The sequence below is a fragment of the Lissotriton helveticus genome, chromosome 8 (assembly GCF_964261635.1).
Source record: "Lissotriton helveticus chromosome 8, aLisHel1.1, whole genome shotgun sequence".
In the NCBI taxonomy this organism is placed as follows: Eukaryota; Metazoa; Chordata; class Amphibia; order Caudata; family Salamandridae; genus Lissotriton; species Lissotriton helveticus.
The window spans coordinates 770,383,681-770,408,454 of NC_136069.1; the positions used below are offsets into that span (position 1 = coordinate 770,383,681).

A 24,774-nucleotide genomic window follows, 5' to 3' on the forward strand; every position below is an offset into this window, starting at 1 on the left:
CTATCAAACCATATATTGCCTGGACCATTTTCAATTATTTCTTGTCTGAGTAGAACTACGCCCTTAAGCATTGAACAACCTTATTTATTATTTAATTACATCAATCTATGAAATCAACAGCCACCTCTTCCCATAGAAGGACATCCTGTCTTTGTTGAAAGTTAGCCAACCCTTAGCAGATGATTTCCCGAGATCCTAGTTGTAATCTGTCTAGGTAAGGCTACTTGTAATGGAAGTACCTTCTCTCTAGACAAAAATGCTGAATTATTTATTTCTAAATGCAAGGGATAATGGTCACTTCGACAAATCTGGTTCACCATAAATCTCGCAACTTTGTCAAATAAGCATGCATAAAGATATAATCAGTCACACATGTGCTTTCCAGATGTAAACGTTTGCCTCGCAGTTCTATCTGTGTCATGGCACTGATTTAAACATCCCAATCAAGCCAGAAATTTTACCAATGCTGTGTCACCTGCCATTGTTAACCCTATTGGGAAATTCCTGGATATGATATTATACACCAATAAAATGTTTTTAGAATTTTTATACAATTGATCACAGCCCCCCGGTCCAATTTATGGTTAAAATATGCCAATTATAAAATAATTTTTGAGTGGTGGGGTGAGCGTTGCCATTCTATGTCTTCCTTAAATAATGTAAAATCCATTCCATAATCTTCCACATTGTCTAGATGAATGTACACATTAATGATGATCATACTTCCCCACTGAATATCATGTTTACATAAATGCACTCGACAAGCCACAATTCAGTTAATACTCACTTTTAATATTGTCACATTTTTTGCTATTTTTGTAGACATAAGTGTTAACTGCCCTCCCGAGGGCCGACCCATTACTATTTTTAAAACCTGCATAAATCCAGCTATAACAGGGGGTTTGTTGCACAGCCAAGTTACCTGCAAGCAAATTATCATGCAAGTGTCTATTATTTCGTTGAATGTTTCTAAACGTAACAGTCTATTCAAGCCACACACATACCATGATTGAATTAATAGGCTGTGCAAGTTAATACTATCCTGGTCTAGTTCACTCAAATCACCAGATTCTCTCACAATGGGGATGCTAAAACCACATAACGGTTTCCCTTTTAAAAAGCACCCCTGTTTTCCTTTAGACCATCAGATAGGATGGTCACCATCAGTGGTTCTTTATAGCTACTCTTCACCTGTCTTGAACCCCAGGTTTCTTGTAGATGCATCCTAATTTGGTGTTTCCCTAATCCAGGGTGGTTATTCAAGAAGGTCTTACTCATTGTGCCCTCATCTACAATTTTCTATTCAGATACTAACTTAATACCTTCCTTTAAAAACTCTTTCTTTGATTTTTCAAATGCTTGTTCGATAATTTTTTTTAAAGTAATATTTTGTTTCCTGCATAATTGGTAATAAATCCTACCTGCTGTTTATCCTTGGAAGATATTGCTTTCAGGTTTGGACATTTTGAAAGGGAGTGCACAATTCATGATCTATTAAGGGGAATTTGTTTTCTAGCTTTTTTACCCTTTGCCACTATCTGTGACTCCAGAAATGCCCCTAATTTATTATCTCTCCCGTCGTTCTCTCCAGTCCATTTTAATATTACTATCTCCTCACTTCCCTTTCCTCTGCATTTTGTATCCTCTATCTGTTGATTTGAGCTTTTCCTTTTTTATCTTTCTTTCTAAAACCGTATTCAATCAATCAATCAATCAATCAGGAGTTTGTAAAGCCCGGTTACTCACCCGTGAGGGTCTCAAGGTGCTGAGGGGGGTTGGGGGGGGGGGGGGTCTGCTGTTCCATCTGGGCGTGGAGTTTCAGTCAAAGAGCCAGGTCTTCCTGAATTGGGTCAGCAACAGGAATTGCCTGAGGTAGAGGGGCAGGGTGTTCCAGGTCTTGGCAGCAAGGAAGGAGAAGGATCTTCCTCTGGTTCTGGTCTTGTCAATACGTGGGACGGTGGCCAGGGCAAGTTGGGAGGAGCGAAGGTCTCTGGTGGGTACATGGCGTGAGAGGCGGTGGTTCAGATATGCTGGTCCTACATCATGGAGAGGTTTGTAGGTATGTGTGAGGAGCTTGAAGCTGATTTGTTTGTTCGAGTTGTCAGAAGTGTTGTATGGTGTGGCCGGGGGGGGTTGGATGTCACAGACCAGTCTGGCTGTGGCACTTTGAATGTTCTGTAGTTTCCTGATCTGTTTCGGGGTGACGCTAGCATAGAGAGCGTTGCAATAGTCGAGTATGCTGGTGATTAGTGCATAGGTGACCATCTTTCTGGATTCTGTGGGGAATCATCTGAATGTCTTTGAAGCAGGTGGAGCATGTGGAAGCAGGTTGAGGATATGGTATTGATATGGTGGTTCATTCTGAGCGAGAAGTCTAGTATGAGGCAGAGGTATGTACGTGGTCCGTGGGGGTGGGAGTGGTTCTCAGTGCGGCGGGCCAACAGGAGTCATCCCGGGCTGAGGGGGTGGATCCCAGGATGAGTACTTCGGTCTTGTCAAATTTGAACTTGTGGTACATACCTGTCATCCAGCTGGCAATGGCCTTCATCCCGCTGTGAAAGTTGATTCTGGCAGCTGTGGGTTTGTTGGTGAGGGAGAGGATCAGCTGGTAAGGTTCTGACTTTATATCTTCATCTTGCAAACAGCAAATATTGAGGTGAATGCCTGCAGCACATCCTTGCTGATTGGATTTTGGTGTGCAGGGGTATGGGATAAATGACCATGAATTGAAGTATGGATGAAGCTTGAGATAATCTATGTCAAAGAAGCAATAATAAACTAGGTATGTATCTACATTGCACAATCTTAGACAGAAAAAGTCAAGCTTTAGACAAGGTCAGGTCCTTTCATTTTGCAAGGAATTTGTGGTTCATATTTCACATTTAGGGGCCTATTGCGATCTGGGGCAGACACGTCACATTTTGATGTGACCTTACCTTGTGCGTCGCATTCAAACATTTCCCTATGGGAACATGTGTTACGGGTGTAAACCGGCCATTGTATATGCTCCCATAGGGAAATGTGAGGTGGTGTTAATCCCTGCACTCTGTGAAAGGCACCTCAAGGTGCCTGTCACAGGGTGCAGGGATTAACAAGGGGAAACCATAGGGGCCCCCTTGGCCACCAACCGGAAGCCGCAGGGTTTCCTTGTCGGAAAGGCCGGCATGGAAATCCTTCCAGAAACAGTGCATCGTAATCTGGACGGCATAAACCACCATCCATTTGGATTACGGGTTGGTTCCAACTGGTCGACGAGCTCCTTGACCACGTCGGAGCCAGCTGGAATGACCAGGCGGTTTCTGTTCCGACCGGCTGAATCAAAATCAGCCGGTCAGAATTGAAACCGATGATGGCCTTATGACCGTTATCGTAATAAACCCCCTAATCTGAGACATGTTTTCTGGAAAGCAAACAACCTGCATTCATTCTACTATTAAGATCTAAAAAAATAACGCTATTTTAGAACAATTCTTCCTCATGACTGAACATTTACAATTTTACATTTGTGAAACATAAAGGTACTTATTTCATATTGCTGTATAAGGTTCTTATTGTTATGGTTAGTAAAGTTGCTGTACTGCAAGATATATCCTCTAGTCTCCTGAGTTACAAAATTGCAAGGGAGGATGTAGGAAAATGTGTATCAGGCTTCATTATGAGAATTACAAAATGTTTAGGAACACCACAAGATCAGAGTTTTTCACATCCAGGCGAAACTCCGGGTGAAAGTGCTTTTTAATTCTTTTTTTTTGTCTAAGACACAGCTTCATGCATAAACAGTTACAATAAATAAACACTAAATAATTTCTTTACAAAACTAATAAAGCTTCCCCACTTCATACTCTCCAATTTAATTCAACTATTGCGCATTATCTTAGGAATTATTTAAATTTTAGATGGATTTAGGTTGATTTTTGTGCATTGACAACAGGGCCTTCTGGAAGACGGGCCTGGCCATCAGCCAACCTCTGATCATCCCCTATCCACCGAATAGACAGCTTTGATCTGCATCTTCCTTCATTGCCCTAGTGCCCAAGATCAAAAGAGCTAGATGTGGTGGCCGCTCCTATGCTTATAATTCAGCTAAACTTTGGAACTCTCTCCCCTGTCTCCTGTGGGCAGAACCTAATCTGCTACCCTCCCGTAAACTTCTAAAAACCCTGCTCTTTAACAAACCTATAAAGACCTTAAACTATACTCCCGCACTCGCTTGTCTGCAGCACTAGGACGCCCCCAGGGTAGCTATCGCGCTTAACAAATGGTCTTTTAATTTCTTTTATTTTCAGTTTCATACTTGGTATTTTGAACTTCGAAAATTGATATATATATACAATGAAACAGTAAATGATAATGAAAAAAGAGTACTATGTCTAAACACATATCCGTCTAAAGCGAGTTCATGTTCCCAATACTAATTGCAAAACTCTCAACAACAGTTTTAATTCCTTCCCCACAATAAATTATTTATAAAGCAACCTTCAACCTTCTTAAGAGGTGATGCATAAGAGTTTTCTTCCCCTTTCCTCCTCTCTTGTACCGGAATTCTCATTGTGTACGTGCTAAAGCATTTCATTTTATTAGCCTTTAACAAACCTAGGATTTATTCAAAAAAGCCCACTCACCCTATATATTTCTATAAGTTTATTTTTTTTGTTTGAGTGAATCTGGTACCAAAATTCCCATTTACTAGTTTACTCTATTTCATTATGGAAGATTTCCAATGCTTAGGTAATAAAGATCAACCTTCATTTGCTAGAAGAAGTGATGCTGCTAGGCCAAGTAAAGCAGTTAATGATGTAGGTTTAAGAGGATTCTCAGCTGTGACGCCGACAAGATGGCCACCAGCTAGTGAGCTCCCACTCCTCCGTCCGGTGTACTTTCCCTTTTTTCGACCAGAGACCCACTCTACATCCAGAAACTGCTATAAAATGTGGCAGAACGGCAGGGGCCAACTGCAGTGATTTTTCCCCCCAGGATTTCTGCTCTCTCCTGCCTCATAAGCTGCAAATTACATCGTGGCCCGGCTGGCATTCATTCTGCCATACCATACACTTATGGGCTTGATTCAATGTAAGTAATTTTACCTGCACCACTTTATTATTTGAAGCTTTGAATTGTTTTTTTTATTCAACCAGTAGTGTTTTTCACATTTGGCAGGCCAGATTGTTTCTTCACATCTTTTTCATTACTGCAGTTTATCGCTGTTGTTTTTCTATATTTCTATTAATTTCTTGGGAGGCCTCCTCTACTTTTGCTTCACTACTCAAGTTGTTTTGTTCATATCTGACTCTTCTTACAATTGCTATGGCAGAGGGTGTTAAAGTTAATTGAAAAACAGTCTCCCTTAACTGTGCTGCCTCTGTTTTTTTGTGAAGAAACTACTGGTGGAGGTGGCAATCGCCTCAAAGAATACTCAGCTTCTGTAAGGAACTCTCCTCCCCGATTTGATTACTTTGGAGGATTTAGGGGAGGACTTGAGAATGTTCATAGTATTCCTGAGGGAGCAGAGGGAGGTGACATCATTACCTTCCTACAGCTGAATCTACCTAACCTAGTGGGCCTTTCCAGTGGTTTACAACTGAATATTCAAAGACCTCACCGTCTAGGCCCTAGAGCTTTCACCACTAACTCTACAGGTAAACCCAGGGACATAATTATTCTTTTCCTTCAGTATACTGATTTGATGCAGGATTTAGCAGCCCCCAAGCAGTGCAAGCAACTGATCTGTTCTGGCCACAGGATTTTTCTTTCACAGGATGTATTTTCCATCTCAGCAGCCCATCGTAAAGAATTCTTAAGCATGTGTCCTTTGTTGCATGCTATGAAAGTAAGATATGGTCTTCTTCATCCTTGCACTTTCAAGGTTACCTACAAGGCAAAACCACTTATTTTATCTCTCCTACAAAACTTAAGAAATGTATTCATCTCCACAGAAATTATTCTATGGACAATGGGATCTCTTGAAATTATTTCTATATTCATTTTTTCTTTTTTCAGATGTCCTCTGCTTTATTAAATCATTCTTGTTCTATTGCTAAAAAATTATTTCCAAGATTTACACCTCTTCTCAGTTGATGTTATTATCCCCAATCTGGTATAACTCTAAGATATCCATTACTAACAAGGTTCTCAGGTGGCCTGTCTGGCTGTCTAGAGGCCTAATTTTGGTATCTCAATTTATTTTTGATAACCATGTCCTTTCTTTTGAAGAATTACAAACCTGTTTACATATATCTTCACCACAAAGACATAAATGCACTCTTCTTTTAGATATCCTCAAACAAGCCATTGGGGACCTCGCTTCTATCACTACTCAAAGCATTTATGATCTTATCTTTGTCCATGATTTTTCCATCGTAATCAAAGCCTCTTCTATCTACAAAAAACTTCTTTATCAGACTCTGAAAGAGTCAAAACTAAAATTGAAGAGTACTGGGAACAATATTTACAGTCCTATTTTTTCTATTTCCTTATGGAATAAGATTTGGCATGAAATCCATTATTCCTCTCATTCTGCTAGCACTACTCAGACCTTGTTTTTGTTTTACAATAGTTTGTTTTCAACCCCTTGCTCTCTATTCAAAATTACACTTTTGGCTAATGATAATTGCTGGTCTAGCAGTATCCCTCATGAAGATTTTCTCCATATGTTTTTTCTTTGCCCCAATGTTTCCCTCTTCTGGACCCAAATATGGTGCAACATTTCTCAAAGTTTTGCTATTTGAATCCCCTATAATATTGTTCATATTTTTCAAGGTGGATGTTCAGATATTTGGTCTGGCAACAGACTTAAGGTTAAATCGGTTGATCTCTTGGCAGTGGCCTTTCTAGTTATTACCTTTAATTGGAATTTTTTTAATAATATATCCTTTCTTACTTGGTGGAATTTGATTTGTCATAACCATAGATTGGATACATCTACTTTCTCATGCTACAAAATTCCATCAATAAGGATTTATGGCTTCTTTTGACTTCATATTTATCAAATCCTGATACTGTTAATATCAGAGCTACTGAAGCCCCTAAACCTCTCTAATTTGCCTTTTTATATTCCATTTCTACTTTTTAATCTCCCATGCATTTCTCATTATACTCTTCTTGATTAATGATCATGTTCTTATTTTTTGCCATCCTCTTCCTTTATGAACATTAGTCATAGATTTTCTTTTTCCTCTTCTTTCCCTTCCTTTTCATATTATAAAATATATAAAATCTTATGTTTCCTTTTTCCTATATTGTTAGTAGAGCCATTTTCTACACATGACTATTTATTTTGTTTGCATAACATTTTGTTGTATTTTCAAGAGTTGAATATCAAAAAAGCATTTTTAAACAAAAAAACTATGTAGGTTTAATAGTTTGCCCAACCCTGACAGTAATAGCCAAAAAACGATCATCTCAAAATTTGGACACCACTTTACATGACCAAAATACATGCTCCCAATCTCCTTCTTTATCACATCTATGGCATGTTTTGCTAACCATAGCGAACAGCTTATTCAGGCTTGTAGGAGTATAATCCAGCATTCATTCATTAAAAAGTATCATTCAGTGGATATTTTCTCCTCTCAAAAGTGAGTATCAGTAATTACAATATGTCTGCCAGCCGTTGCAGTCTATATAAATACCCGTCTGCCATTCTCTTTTAGAACATATTCTTGATCATAGAATTGTCATCATTATATGACTCCTCATATCAAAAACTAAGAAAACAATGTTTTCTTCTGAATATATTGTTTCTACTATATCAGCTCACAGACTTATGTCCGCTACTGATAATTTATGAAAAATAGAAAATATCTATCAAAGAAACTATTAAATAAAGCCATAAGGTGCATCTATGGGGCATATTTCCTTGAATAATTTAATTCAAGTGCCATTAAAAAAATATCCCCTTATTTGCAAATCTTTAATTCACACAGTCTATTAATGGTGCCACCTGTTAAACAGGGAGCTCGGTGTCTGCAATTAAAAACAGGAGTTCTGACGTGAATAGAAGGGATTTTGTGTTGCGCAAACAACTTTCGCCTATTAGACCATATAAGTTGCAAGGTCTTGTCCCTAACCTTTTTGAGCACCTTAGGTTCTTTTCAGCCAATCACAAACTATTTAAGGCATAATTGATTAACATTAAGGGCCTTATTACGATGTCAAGACACCGTTGCAGATTGGGAACCGCCCGACTTAGGAATGCGACCGGTCATAGGGCGGTTGGAAACAACCATTTTTTAATAGAAGCTTGTGCGGTGGGCAGAAAAGGCCTGCAGTAAGAGCTGCATTTGAAAAATGGATGTTTGTAAACATCCCTGCACCGTGTGGCAGGCACAAGACGATCCCTCTGACTCCTGACTAGAATCACACACATTGTAATGCGTCAGTCGGACCTCAGCAGCAGATGGTGGTCGGACCGCAACTGATGAGCTATCTGTTGTGGCCCAACCTCAATCGTAATCAGTCCCTAAGAGTATTAAAGAGTCATCAAATGTGGAAAAAAGTATAGAAAATGGATGCATCTGCAATAAATAGGAAGCCACGTAATGCAACCTAAAATAATTAGGCAGCCGAAGGTCACCTTCTGATTTTGGCATTTGTCTTTCTGCAGCCCACACGTTACTTCCCAATAACTTGTAATTGGAGGTAATCCCCATGCCTCCAAGAAATAATGCTGCCTGAGAAGGTGGGGATACCTGCAAATTACCAAACGACTTGTAATGGGCCCCAAGGTGGTCAAAGAAGCCCAGGAAGGCCCATAATGAAGACATTTTTGAGAAGTATAAATATCTTCAGTAAATTGTAAATGAGTAGAAATATTAATATGATGATATGGGCACATAAAGAAATTAAGAAGATGTAATAAACTTGAAGCAGTTCCCATCTGGTCTCAGATGGCGTGAACAGCACAGCATTTCCAAACTTGCATTTAATCATACATATTTTAAGAAACTATTTTAAGTTTGCAATAAGTAACATTATAGGAAGGTTTTTCTTGTCTTTACAGTTCCGTATTCCCTAGAAACTTTGACAATGCTATTATATTAAAGTGTGTTTCATTAGGAATTTAAGAATTATTTATCCTCAAGAGGCAGTACCATTTAGATAGTGCATTTGGCATTATGCTTTCAAATGAAAGATATAATTCTGTGTAAGTCATAGTACAATTTGGAGTTCTAAGTCTCCGAAATACCTTTAGTAACTCAAATATCAAATGAGACCATTATACAACAATTATGACATATTTAACCTTTAAGCCAAGAAACTTTATGGGAAAAGTCATTGAGACTGATTTAGAGATTGACAGATGGATACTCACAATCGTGAAGGATACCCCGTTTGCCTTAATACAACAACATTATATCCTAATGCACTTAAATAAAGTCAGGCAGAACACTCATCATGTTTGTAACAAAGTACTTGTCTGCCAAACGTGCGCATAAGATTTTAAAAGATTACCTCTTCTAAGGCATTCCATATCTCTTCATCTGTATGCTCATCAAAAGGGTCAAGATTCTTTCTCATTGTTCCAGTGAACAAAACTGGTTCCTAAAATAAAAGGCCACATTATTAACAAGCTTGTACATTAAACTATTGCATCACAAAAGTAAGACTCAGACCATTATTCAAACCCATAAATAAAGTTTATTAAACAAGGGGTACGTTTGTGAATGTTACCAAACATGTGGCATGATATTATGAAAGGAAAAAAAAAGAAGTCAAATAAATAGTAGGTACAGAGTTATGACCATCAATGGCCAACCCTCGACTGGCACCAGCAAGAAGGTCTCAACTCCTTACTGACTTTAAAGGGGACTGAGAGGCCGACTGTAACACAGTCTGATAGGAGACAGAAAGGGTAAATGAAATACAACTGTTATATAAAAGCCGAAACCTAATATCTGATGACTATAACTTGGGATATGATGGCATAAGATGTCAGTATCATGACACCTGATGGTACTCTCATGGCATATAGATTATGTGGCATACAAAAGTTTCGTCATGGAGAAACACAAAAAGTGAAATAGACTGAGGTGTTTCATTCAGACATGCAGGAATATAAACGTGCTACAATTTTGTAATTAAAATGATGACGCTTGGGAAGCTCCAAAAATTCAGGCCTTAATTGTGCCAGTTTATCCCACATATCAGATATTCTAAAGTTACTGTGAGTTTGTGGATTTCTCTGGAGTGAACCGAGGCAATAGGCAAAATTCAGCAATATATATATATTGTTTAAGCAAAAATTGATTAAACGGGGATACCAGAAAGTGGATTTTTTTTAATGCATCATCAAAGATTTTTTCGTGCTAACACACTGCTTTCCCACCTTTTAATAACAAGCAGGAATGTAAAAATAAAATCCCCATGTTTGGCATTTTTCTAAGTGGTTGTCAATTTTTTTCTATTTTATAATTGCGGTTTTTATTGCAGTTTGTGGTGGAAATAGGTATAAATCTCTTTGGTGAACCAAGAAAGCTGTGTATGTCTGAAAAGTAGACAAAGTTCTATATAATTCAGCAGCTGGTATTATGTTGAGATGACTCAAGGTTGTCGCAAAGAAACTAACCGTTGAAACAAAAATAATGTAAACAAAATTAAGGATAAGAAAACAGAGACAGTTTACAATGTTTTAATTTGTAATTCTTTGCCCTGATGGACGGTTTACAAAAGTAGTATATCCCTACATCCATCAGACCCTTCCTTTCGGAGGACTATGAAGTGTTTGTTGGTTATCTACGAACACCCAATATTCATTGCCAACAAGTGAGCTGCAGCTTATAATGAGTTTTCAATGTGTACCTACTATGCTTTTTTTACAATTTTATATAGCTCTAACTCGGGCCAAGGGGCATTGTAGAGTTTTGCATGAACACATTACACAAGGTGAGATTATTTTTTTATGCACGGGGAGATTAACCCCTTTGGCGCTGCGCAAATTCTCCCGCTGTGCGGGAGAATTAATAAATGGGTGGGATTTGGACGGCCCCTGGCCATCCTTAGCACACGCCCACTGTGACATCGGACAGCTGGGGGCCATCCTGAGCACCGAAGAGGTTAAGTGTACGATTTATATGTTGGTGGACAGGGCGCTATATTGCAATGGTGAATGAGTTCCCTTCCCGCCAACACAGTGGTCTGCCCATTAGGATGGGGGGCATACAGCCGTTTTTCACTGTCTGTCACGGCCAGTCAAGCCCCGTCGATAAGGGACAGTAAAAAACAAAAAACACCCCTCTCACTTTAGGAGATAACTCCCATGGCGAGGAGGGCATTATCTTTTTTATTTTCCGCATCTGGATTTTCTTTTTGAAAATAAAAAAGAAACCATTTTTCCCATTAAAAACAGTACCCCAACTGTGTGGGTGGGTTTACTCCCTGCACCAGTAAAGGCCTTAAAATATGATGTGGAGAAATCAAGTTTTCTCCATGAAAATTGACCCATTTGGCGATGTGGGTAGCAGCGCCATTTAGACCAGGGCTCGGCTGCCATCTCTAAGCGTACTAAACCCAGACATTTCTGAAAAGTAGAAACACAGAGACAACTAGGATGGTGTGATGTGCATAGATCCTGCTGCCTTTCTTACCCAGAATACCCTGAAAACATCAAACATTGCTTAAAATTATGCATTTTCCTCATATTTCACTTAGGGTAAGTTCTGGAAACTGTTGGTATCCACAAAAGTCCTACCAACCAGCCTTCCCATACTTTTCCAAATAAAAATGGAATGCCACTTGTGTGGATGGGCCTATTGCCCGCAACATAAAAGGCTCCAAAAGGCAGTTTGGAGACATCAAATTATCACCATTAAAGCTGACCCGTTATGTTCATGTGGGTAGCAGCAGAATTTGAGCCCGAGCTTCACTTCCCCCCATAGAAACACAGCAAGACCAAATATTTCTGAAAACCAGACAGCCAGGTTAGTACAGGATAGTTTGACTTGCATTGATCTCACTATGTATTCCTACACAAAAAGACCTGCAAACATCACATTTTCACCAGGGAATAAAAAAAGATTATTGGGGCTGGTTTAAGGTGGGAGCATGGCCTGGTGCCTGGATGGGCCACCACCACCCTTTCTTTTCGATTTTATTTCATTACCTTGCATCTAGTGGTTTTTTTTGTAATCCCTGAGCAAGCAGATTAGGATAAATTCCCCAATTGCCACCCCAGAGGAGGCAGAAAGTCAGATTTTTTTAATTTTTCCTGGGGCATTAGCCAATGCTGAGTGGGCTATTCACCCCCAAAGACAATTTGCTGGTGCCAAGTGGATGTATCCCGACTTCAGGATTGTGGTTGTGATGTAATCTTACCCCCTTTCCAGAGTACATCTCCTGCTTAGATTTGTTTTCTGGGGGCAGGGCTATGACCCCCAAACACTGATCAAAATAAAACTTACCATTAGGTGCTGACTGGTTTCACTTTCAATCAGCATGTCAGTGATTAAGCTGCTCATCACAGTAATTGAAAACAAATAATCAAAGGATACAGGGGAAGCTTTGCCTTAGTATCTCAACATTATTTTACAAAAATAACATAATTCTGGTGCTGGAATCCCTTGGATTTTCTCAGGCATCATGGTTGACTGCTCACTTCCGCTGCAGTACAAAGTTAATGCGGTTCATCCACTGCATTAAAACAGTTAAGTATTACAGAAAAGTCAGAAATGTACACACATTATATGCAAGTGTCTAGAAGTCTACATTTCCATTTTTCCCTAGGAAAGTTTTATTTGTGAATCAGAGCAAATTCACTGTGTTAATGAATGGCATAACTGTCTGATATTTGTGGAGATGGCTTGATATGAACACTACTATTGGTATCATATGTTTTATTTTACAATGACATTAGTATCACAATGCAGAAAATGTAAGATTTTTATAATTGAATATCTAATACTGATAATTTTCTAATGAACATCTGTTTTGAGGTTTACCAGTGCACAACTGGTTTATAGGACGATGATTTAGACCCTAATTTTTGGGCTGCGAAGCAACTGGGGAGGCAGACAACCAGGTTTCTGCCAGTCCTGCAGTGCACCACCCACCATATTTAGACATCCTTGAAAGTTTGCTAGGTATTTTTTAATTTAACCAAAAGTACTTTCACCAGCACAAATGAAGCACATCTTGATAGTTTGCAGTGCTTGTTGGCCCACAATGTCATGATGGCTTAGTTTGCATTTTTCTCTCAAAAAAAGAGACCCAAAATGGGAGGTTGCTTCTGAAAGCAAAAAGACAATTTTGCTAATGCCTTGTGAGATTTATTCCACAGCATGCTCAAAAGTGTTGCTTTTTTCTGATTTGCAACTGCCGCTTTGCATGACGGTGACAAACAACAACAAACTTTGATAAAGTCAATTGATCTGACTTGCATTTTGATGTACAAGTTAGACTTTTTCGCTTAGCCAAAACTGTTAAGGATGCTAAGCTTGTATTTCAGAAGTGGCCCAGTGACTGGAATAGAGAGCTGCTAGAATTACTGAATGTTAACATATGCCCTGCAGCTCAAGGTGGTTGCTAGGGGTGGCAAAATCCATTCTACCATAAAGTGAACAAATATGTCTTGAAGTATTCTTCTGAGATCTAGAATAGTCCCTCATTCGTTACAATGAGTTCACTTCAGAGATGGTGGAAATATACACAAAAGAGCCAACAGCATGACATGAGTTACATATACTTCTCCTGGTTTATCCAAGCTGCGACTGACACTCTCAAACAAAGGCTGAAGGGAGTTGACCCAAACAAGCCAATGGTTGAAAGGAACTGATCCAAAGGCCACTCCATTTATATTGAAAGTAACAAATCCTGCAGACATCTGTGATAGAAAGCAATGCCTAAAAGGAAGTGTCCAAAGGACCTTTAGATACAGGGTGAGAATTCCAATAATACAGCAATGGTGTTTCAGTGCTTGATAGTTGTGAAGCAATTTACAACGTCGGGGCCAGGTGAGACTTCAATCTCAAAAACTCAGCTTCTCCTCATTTTAATATCCAAGTTGGGTTGTCTATCAAATGAAAAGTCTATAATCTTTGACTCAACACTAAGGGAAACTTTTAAAACATGCTGACAAGAAAATTAGCAGGGGATCAATCTAACTAGTGCGGTTGGAAGGCCAGACGGATTCAAACATGAGTTTTGTATGACACTCTACTATATGGGTGCAGCCCCACTCCCTTTTCATATATTTACATATATCTTGCACATATTTACAACAAGTGTGGCTTTAAAGGATAAGAATGCAAGAGGTCCTGATGATGAGTTATAGCATAATCTATTGACTCTCGAACCTCTGAAGCTGAAGGCTAGTCTCTGGGTTAGGAAAGCTGACTTGATGTAGACTTTCAAGGAGAAAAGGGTCCTGAACATCTGTGCAAAAATAAAGAAGGCACGCTGGAAGTTAACATTTGAATGTGGTCGTAATTAGGAGTGGAGGAATGTGTTTTTCCCAAATGAACCTGTGGTCTGATGTTGAAGGACCATTGCTTTGTGGTATGCGGACAATTAAAACATGATATACAACTTTTCCTCCAAGTTGAAAAATGTATACATTGAAACCTCTTCATTTCTCATGGACCAGACAAGGTGAGGGGGTTCCTAGTAGAATACACAGCTTTGGTGGTCACAATATCTAGACCCATCTTTGTTAGACATTTTTGCTGCAACAAACCAGGAATCACTATGATGTCAGACAGACTTGCCAAGTCACAGCCTTCAGCTTTTCCCTAGCTGACAGATTCTGACTACAGAATGCTGAAGTTAAACTGCAAAAACAGGAAAATTCACAGATGTATGCCCAATGACAGCATGGCCTCTGCAATTATAATTTCAAGGTGCTTTAAGCAGCATGGCTTGGAGCTTCAGCAATAGCAAGGAAACAGTTCATCAGTCTCCTAGAGCCCTTCCTGGTCACGGGTTCCTGCCTGTCCGACGGGTTGATTTTGACACTATTCATATGGTCACATATTTCTTCCACATCTATACTAAGAGAGTGGGTTTACAGGATAAGACAATATATTTACTCTTGAATCTCCGAAGCTGAAGACTAGTCTCTGGGTTAGTGTCAGAAATTAGGTTGCCTAGGGTATAAGTCCTGGGCAAGCAACAGCCTCAATCCCTTGCAGGGTGAACCACAAAAAGTCACTAAATTAGCCTGTGCTTAACGCTGGGTAGCTTGGAACAAAAAGCAGTCAGGCTTAATGCTACAAAAGCAACAGCCTCAATCCTGGTCAGGATAAACTACAAACAGTCATTAAATTAACCTGTGCTTAACCCTCTGGAAGCTTGGCACAAGAGCAGTCAGGCTTAACTTTGAGGCAGTGTGTAAAATATTTATGCAGCACTCAAACTTTAATAAAGTGAAAACACCACACACACAAAACAAATCTACTCCTGGTTTCAGAGCAGTTTTTGGTCAAAAGTTTTCTAAGTCCTCAGTTTTGAGGTTTTGGCATCTTGGCACCTTTAGCACCACAACCAAGGGTCCATGACAGGTGGGACACCTCTTGGGGTCAGGACTCACTCAGGCTGAGTCCAGGTGTGGGTTCAAAAAGAAGGGAGCCTTTTATTTCCCTGTGGCTCTGAAAGGGAGACCAGCAAACTAGTCCTTGGAGTCACTCTGGTAGTCGTGTGTGCTGATGAAGATGTAGGGCCCAACAGCAGGACTGACGTCTAAGGGTTCAAGGCAGGGTCCAGGCAGCAAGGCAGTCCTTCCAGGTACAGAAGCAGTCTAGCAGATTGCACAGTAGACCACAGCAGCAGGCAGTCCTCTGAGAATCCTTCCAGAATGTCCAGTAGTGAATTGAAGCGTGGGGCTGGAGGTCCTACTTTTATGCCCTGATGCCCTTCTTATGGAAGGTGGGAGAAGCTTCTGGAAAGTTTCTTTCAAGTACATGGAATTTCATGATTCTCCTGCTCTGGAACCAAGCTGACTGCAGTGAAAATATAGGCCTGCTAGGCCCTTTGTGTGAAGGCAGAGCACATAGAGTTCAGCTGCAAGTAGGGCTGTGTTCAGCTCTGCCCCCATCCTCCCACCAGATGGCCTATTGCGGCACACCTAACCCCTCTATTGTGTGGCAGTTTGAGAGGAATTGACAAAGTCCCACTGTCACCTACACCCAGTCATGTGGCCCTAGACAGGCTGCAGGCACAAGGTTCTAAGGGCAGGAAAATGCAAACTTTCTAAAAGTGGCATTTTCAAAATTGCAATGAACAATCTGGTTTTACCATTAAAGAGGGTGTATCTTTACAATTTACAATTTGATTTCAAACATGACATAGCTACCTTCTCCAAATTAGGAATTGCATCGTATTAAATGTAATAAGGAATCCCCAATGATATCATACGGGAAGTGTAGGCCTCAGACAGTGAGTTTTTTACTACCAGGACATATAAAATGTAAGAGTACATGTTGATCCTTTTAATGTAACAGAACCCTGTCCTATGGCAACCTAGGGACTACCTTAGGGGTGACTTATATGTAATATAACAAGAAACTCTGGGCAAGAATAAGCAAGGCAAGCAGGAAGTTAGAATTTGGCTGTGGTTGCACCTGGAGTTAAGAAAAGTAGTTTTCCCACATGAACCTGTAATCTGCTGTCCAAGGACCAGTTCTACATGGTTTGGGGACAGTCAAAGAACAGGACCTTCAGATATACAAGTTTTACTCCAAGTTAAAAAAGTTTAGATATTTAAGTATTTTCATTTCTCATGGACCAGAGATGGTGATGAGGATCCCAGATAAAGACACAGCATTGGTGGTAACAATATCTATACCTGCCTCTGTCAGAACATTTTGCTGCAAGAAACAAGGACTCACTATGATGTCAAGTAACCCTGCCAAGTCACAGCCTCAAGCTTTGTCCCAACTGATGGATTCTGACTCCAGAATGCTGACGGTAAATTGCAAAAGTAGGAAAAGCCACAGACGTGTGCCCAATAATGCTCAGCAATAGTAAGGAAACAGTACACCAGTCTCACAGGGTGAATCTCAGTCATGAGTTTCTGCTTTGTTCCACTAAGCGCAGCTGTAAAACACTTTATGGGGATTACAAACTAAGCCTTACCTGACCTCACTTTATTGATGGAAGCTGCGGAGGGCACAAATTACCTCAGATGGCCATTGCTTTCACTGGATACTTTTACCGAATTTCGTAGCTCAAAAGCTGACATTTAAATTTTGTTTTGGCGTTTTTCTTTGTTTCCAAAAATAATTTTTAGTATTTTCACATTCATTAAATGTATATAGTTAAGTTTCGAGCTCAGCTTCACCAACCCTAGTCACACACTTAGCATGAAAAGGAATACACAAACTTTTGGTTTAACAAACATAATTTGGCGAAGTCACAACTTTCATAATAAATATATTTTCAAGTAATGTATCTACTGTGTTTTTCTTGACTGAAACAACATTCTCCCCTCAATTTCACACACCTATTGCATGTGTTCAAGCATGCTACCACTCTTTAACACAGGCTATGATATTGACTCCATAGTGCCCATCATTTTCAAAGTTTTTGGGGAATACTCTGCTTGTGTACATCACCCTCTCTGCTGCTATGCTCTGACTCCCTTCTTCTACCTTAATCAAGGTGTTGCTACTCTTTGTGCTGCTTTCCCCCTTTGCCACAACTTATCCTAGATTAACAGTTTGTGATGTTATTTGACCTACACACAGTAGTCTTGTGCATCCCTATAATGACAAATGTAATACATCCTTCATTATTTTCTCTGTTAGTGTCCAAAAGAATAAGTTACTAATCATTGGTAACTCTCGTTCTGTGGAGATTCTATCTAACATCCGATTTCTCACATTTTGAATACCTCCACGGTTGTCAGGCTGGATGCAGAAATTCATTAGCAGTTCCCCTGTGTGCAGGCAGAGGACGCCTGCAGCACCATGCCGACGTCCTTCCGTGTCTGTGCACTGGCCTTTATAGGTGGCACTCATGCTCGCTGACATAAGTTGCTTTCTTGACACCTCCATGCATGTTGACGCAGAGCCAATTTTTTTGTACAGAGACGAGTTCATGTAAAAGGGAAATGGGAGCGTCAGTGAGAAAATGATGGTTAGACAGAGTCTCTGTCAGAAAGAGCATTATCAAAGGTAAGTAGCTTATTCTTCTGATAGTGACTTCTAAGAGCAGGTTCCTTACCTTTTGAACAGATACCGAAGCAATACCTTCCAGGTGGTGAGTACATGTACTGGCTCAAACCAAAATGTCCTGAAGGATTGACTGGCCAAAGTGCCCTTCTCGGCGGGCCTGGCTGTTCAGACAACAAATAGTGCCTTGTGAATATTTGTGTCCTGATGAAGATCCCCTTATTTTAATCGGGATCGAAACATCGTCGACCACAGTGTCTTGACTTGATTCTCCATTTTTATATGTTCAATGCGAAGACACTTTTATGTATTGTGGCTCAGAAGTGTATTGTGTTATAAGTCACTATAATGAACAATGCCTGAGACTTGGCAATCTTTCCATTTCCACGTTGTGTTGCCCACTAATTCTTTCATGACAATTTTTTAATTCATGATTGTTAATAAATCATTCAAGTCTCCATTTGGAGTAAGCATACGCAGTTTTTCATTGCAAATTCTATGTTATTTTAACAATTCCCTTTGGAAGGGACCTTTGTTCTAGCACTATAATTGTACACCCTAGGTCCCTCACACCTTCAGGGTTCCTTGTATTTTTTTTATAGAATGCAGTGGTAGCAGCTTCAGCTATGGTAGAATGAGCATGCAAGCCTTCAGGAGGCTGCTTTTTGGCCAGCGCTTTGCCGATCTTAGCACAGAGCTTGATCCAGTGCGTGATTGGCCTTTTCTACATAGTTGTGCCTTTCTTGGCTCTAGTGAACAAGATACAAATCTGACAGTGCACCAGGTGACCTCTGGTTTGATCGATACAGAAGCTGAGTGCTCTTTTCGGATCCAAACAGCAGAGCCTATCATCCTCCTTAGAGAGGTGAAGTGGACCAAAGAACATGGGAAGAGTGATGGTCTGACTAACAAGAAATGTAGTCACCCCCTTTGGAAGGAAAGAAGGTCATTCCTTGAGGAGTACCTTGTCCAGGTAGAACATGGTACAAGGCTGGTTAACAGAAAGGGCCTGTAGGTCACTGACCAACATGCCAATGTAATAGAAAGAATGACTGGTTTGAGGGTAAGAAGTCTGAGAGAACTAGTGCACAGCCTGAGACCCTCATGAGGGGTTGTCTGGTTATCGTGCACCCAGAGTTCTCGTGAGTCTCACTGACTCAGAGGGTGGGTGTAATGTGCAGCCTGGGATCTTCCCATTGCCCAGAAATCCAGAGAAATTGCATCAGAGGCCCAAGTCGCTGGACGAGGAAAGGAGAGTGGGATCGCACCCCCCAGGTAACGTGTGTTGACTCCTGGGGCGGGGCGCCATCTCGGAGGGAGACACTCTTGGAATCTCTCTCTGTCCTGCAGCGCGAGCCTCTGCTTCGGCTTGGATTGAGGCCCGTGTGCCAAGGGAGTGGCCTGCCGGATTGTCGTATTACAGATTGCATTAGTGTTGCATACGGAACTGCCGGATATATGTGTTCCGCATTGCATTAGTTTCGCATAACGAACTGCTGATAACTGTATTACACGTTGCATTGCTTTTTCCTAACAGAGTACCTGAAAGGGGAATGTATGCATTACATTACTGGGGCATAGCAGTTTACCACGTTGTTACTTTACGCATTGCATTACAGTGACAGTACAAATCGCCAGATAGCCGTACTACGCTCTGCATTATTCTTATGTTGTGAAGTACCTCATTCTTGCATAACGAACTGCTTATTACGACATTAGGATTATGTAGGATTGCCTAGTCTAGCTCAATAATAGGCCAGGGTGAGTATTACCCCAACGCATATGTTGATTTAGTATTGTGTGGTCGCATCGTATATCTTTTTATAAACATATACTTGTTTTTCTATGAAACTTGTGTGGAGTCTATTTGTGGTGGCATCTTTGGATTGCTGTGCGCGTAATTGCAAATACTTTACATATTGGCCTTGAAGATAAGCCTGGCTGCTCATGCCAAGCTACCAAGGGTGTGGAGTGGGGGCTATCTCTAGAGTGTTTTCCCTAACGTTGGGGCTCGCTGGTCCCTGTTTTGCCTACGGTATCTACCTCAGCCAACCAGGGATCCTGGGAATGCTAACAGGAATGCTGAAGGTATTGGTTGCCCCAACCAAACCACCAAAGGCGGCAAAACTGGTATGGCTGGCATGGGTGAGCAGTAAGGTCCAGGGTGCATGCTGTAGTTCTTCCATGTTTATAGCTCTCCAGGGCTGAATCGGCTCTATTCCCCACAAACCTGTAACCATCAAAAGGCATGTCCATAAGACCATCCTGAATGTCTCTCATTAAGCTCTTGGATCACATCAATGTGTGTCTGTGAATGGCTACACTCATGCTGAGGGCCCTACCAATGGGAGACAGTACTGTCTAGTCCTCAGCAGGTGGTAAACTTTGTTACACTATGAATATCTTGCTAGGCCTGAGAAAGAACAGCCCAGGCCTACTCCTGAACCATGGGCAGCCCATGGTCCACAGAGTTCTGCAAGGCTTCAGAATAGCAGGAAAGCAAAGAGCCAAAATTGTAGTGGAAAAATACCTCTTGCCTTGTTGATACCCTGTCAGGGGGAGTGGCGGGAAGCCTGTTTAGGTTCACTCTGCTGGCCAAAGCCTGCACTACAAGGCTTTTCGGAGTAGTACGGTGCTGAGTGAGAAAGGCAGGGTCCTCTGGAGCAGGTCGATAGCAACCGGTGATCTGACGATGCACAGGGGGGCTTAGCATTGTTTGGCCAAGGTACCCAATAGTTTATCTGTAATAATCTCAATAAATGGAAGCTGAGGCTCATAACTCAACTGGCAGGCTGTATCACTTCTGTAAAAACATTGGCTTTGAGCTACTGAGAGGGAAGGTTAAGATCAAGAATCTCCGCCACCCCTCTTATAACCATAGCTAAGGAAGCACTTTCTTCCAAGGCAGTCATGGGAGGAGAACTAGAATAATGCCTGAGGAAATATGTTATGTTATGTTAAATAAATTTGTATTGCGCTCAGCTACTCGACAGAGTGTCCCGGCGCGTGCAAAGGTAAAGGCAGATGGTACCAAGGAAACATCTAGAACAGGAACGTTTTTAGTTTTTTTTAAACATCACATGGTCCTAAATGCTCCGGAGCGCCAAAGGAAGAGCATTCCGGGCTGGACTAGCTTTCCTGACAAGTGAACAACCGCCCAACCTGTGGCGCTTGAATCTGGGGGTCTGCAACAAGAGTTGGGAGGAGGATCTCAACTGTCTAGCTAGGGAGTAGAAGACAAAGCTAACCTGAAGATACCTCCGGCCTTTGCCATAAAGGGCCCTGTGGGCAATAGAAAGCGTTTTGAATTAAATTCGAGCCTCCACAGGGCGCCAGTGCAGGTAGCGCAAATGTGCACGTACACTGCACCTTTTTGACAGGCCAAGCAGGAGTCTGGCGGCAGAGTTTTGAACAACCTGCAATTTACGTAAAAGGTACCCAGGAATGCCCACATACAGGGCATTCGCGTAGTCTAGGCGAGATAAAATTAGAGCGTGAACCACTGTTTCCTTAGCAGGTCCTGGGAGAAAGGGAAGGAATGTTCTCAGGGCCTTCAGGGTGCCGAAGCACATCCTGACAATTTTATTAACCTGTGTCGAGAAATTCAAATTCTCAGAGAACCAAATCCCAAGATGTTTTGCAGTTGTATTCCCTGCACTAGGCAGGGAGACACCCGAAGGCCACAGCTTAGCTCTGAAGTCGACCGGAAAAGGTCCATACAAGAGAACCTTGGACTTCCCTTCATTGCACTTCAGCTGGGCATGAGCCAGCCAATGGAAGACAGAGGCAAGACAGTGTTGTGCCAACTGGACCGATTCATCGTCTCTTCCCCAAGAAAACAGAAGCTTGGTATCGTCCGACTAGGCCATCACCTGAGTCCCCAGTAATTCCGCTAGAAATACCAGCGGGGTAACATAGATGTTGAATAAAAGGGGACTAAGAGATGATCCCTGCGGAAAACCAGTGACCAGCTGCAGAGACTCCGAGGCACACGGAAGGAGCCAGATCAGCTGCGCGCGGGCTTCGAGAAAGGACCTGATCCAACCCCAGACGGAACCAGAAACGCCAATTTACAAAAGGTAATTCAAGGAGCAGAGAGTGCGGCACAGTGTCAAATGCCGCAAAGAGGTCAAGCATAACCAATGCAGCCCTCCCGCTGGCATCCAAACACTCTCTAATTGCCTCTGCCACCTCTACCAAGGCTGATTCAGTACTGTAGGCTGCCCAGAAGCCAGATTGTGCTGGATGCAGCAGGCCAAATGCCTCAACAAAGTTAGTAAGCTGATTGGTGACTACTTTCTCGCATACCGTAGCTAAACTAGGCAGAAGCGAGATTGGCGTATAATTCCCAGGTTTTGTAGGATCAAATGACGGCTTCTTGAGGAGAGGGAGAATCAGGGCCTGCTTTCATGGTGTTGGAACCATAGCATCACTGAGGGACATAATCATTTGGTTAACCTCCGGATTAATAATGTCCGCAGCGGCGGCTAGGAGTCTGGCTGCACAAGAGTCCTTAGGGGATCCGGACTTCAAAGCTTTAAGAATTTTTAAAGTATCCGATGGATCAACCGGTGCAAAAGTTGACAGCATATTAGCCAAGACAGCCATCGGATGGCCAGGTGTGGAAACTGTAAGCCCTCCCACCTGGGTGGAAAGAGAAGCTTGAATGCTACTTATTTTGTCCACAAAAAAAAGGGAAAGCGTGTTACACCAAGTAATTGAGACAGGCATTGCTTGAACTAGTGAGCAGGGGGGCATGAAATTTAGGACTATAGCAAATATCTCCTTCGAATTATTGTTAGCCAAATCAATCCGTGAGGCATATTAGAGACTTTTAGCGGCGACAATAGAAGATTAATAACTTTTTTGTTTAGCCCAAAGGGCCAGTTTGGATGCAGGGCTGTAGCCCCCAGTGCGCCAAGCCCGCTCCAAAACTTTGCATTCGTGTTTGAGGTCCCTTGCTGACCGCTCTCTCTGGCCTACACTGAAGACAGCAGTGTTCACAATTCAGATCGAGTCGCTATTGCAGATGATGCAGTGTTGATGGCAACAGACATTGCTCCTAGTACGGCCCGCCCGCAGCACGCATCATCGCTGGCTGTGCACATGCTGAATGCTTTTGATGTGGCTATCTGAGTGCACTACAACTGCTCGACCCTTTATGATACAATCTTTTTGTGTATTATTTCAGATCTATTGCTTGTGTCTCAGTATAGCACAAGTTATGGTTCTTTTACAATATAATTTTTTCTGTGTTATTTTACATCTACTATCCCTACCTTACTACAGCACAAACTATTGACTCTTTAATTATTGAATCTCTGTGTGTGATCCAATGACTACTTTTGTAGTTGATGCTAGAAGCACCCACAGCCTGAGGGCTGGTTTATACTCACCCCACACGCATCCAGCACAGACGTCACTGGATATGTGACCCTGGTAATAAAAAGGTGTTGAGTACAAGTGCCCGTACTCACTTGCACTATCTATCTGTGTCTGTGTGTTCATTATCTATGCATGATACTGCCCCACGAGCCGTACCACATTACATTGTGCTGTGGACAGCGTATGCAACCATGTTACCTCTGGCAGTGGGGAAAACTTCGGTTATGTAACTTTTAGGTGTGTGCCTATCACATGTGGAAGGCTACTTTACAGACCATGAATATTGATGAAGATGATGGTTGCATGATGTGTGCAGTGTAAGATATGTGTACATAGCAATAAGTTTTCAAAAAAGTTCTCTAAGCAGAAGAGGTGTGTCTGATCAAATGCTGTAGAGAGAATTACTAAAATGGGTGGATTTTTCCAACTGCCACAATGGGAAATGTTTTGAACCAATCAAATGCTTTATTTTAAGGTCACATGGCAAGCGCAGACCCAGCCCACAAGGAGACCACACCCGATGCAATTTTGAGAAAATATATTTACTATAATATAAGTTTATTACAGTTAGAAATATACAAATGTTTAAAATATTTTAGATTATCGCTTGCTCTCATATACAGTTATGTATATATAGTTTTGAACCATACAAAAGAAATGAGGGAATGGTGTACCCGGCGCGACACCATACCTCTATGACGTAACACAGGGCCTGGCAGCGTGAACTTGTCGCATATTCAACGCGCACGACACCATACGTACATGACGCAATGCGCGGCTTGGTACTGCATACCCATAGCATACCAAAGTAGCAGCTGACGCAACCTCATACGTATATGTTCTTACGCGGTGCCACAAACACGTCAGATACGAAATGCGCATCATTTCAATATGGCGGATAGGATTCGCGTGCTGATGGAGCTTGGTAGACTACCGGTACAGGTCTCTAGTTTTCTCCCAGAAAAAAATGTACATATTTTTTTTAAGATAATAAATATTACATCATTTTTAAAGGTAAAAAAAGGATAATAGAGTTCCAAAATATTATAAAAAAAATAAAAAAAATATAGGTTTTATAAATATTAAAATATGAAATTAACATTTAAAAAACCATCCAAATTCACTGAAAAAACCATAAGTTTTACAGACATTATAGTTAGGAATTAGTATTTAAAAACCTTAGCAATTCACTGAAAAAAACCATAGGTTTTAGGGACGTTATAATTAGTTGGATATTTCACTCATAGAAATACATAGAAAATCCCGTTATAGTTAGTTGAGCTAACTTTAA

At 41.2% G+C, this 24,774-nt stretch overlaps 1 protein-coding gene across 1 annotated transcript in view; it reads right to left on the reverse strand.

Moving 5' to 3' along the window:
* The window catches only part of ABCC4 (ATP binding cassette subfamily C member 4 (PEL blood group)), a 1,754,849-nt gene that overhangs the window by 153,019 nt on the left and 1,577,056 nt on the right, over positions 1–24,774 (reverse strand). Inside the window, exon 27 of the mRNA XM_078657605.1 lies at positions 9,451–9,540. Coding sequence (XP_078513731.1) covers positions 9,451–9,540 — 90 coding nt within the window. The remainder of the gene's footprint in view (positions 1–9,450; positions 9,541–24,774) is intronic.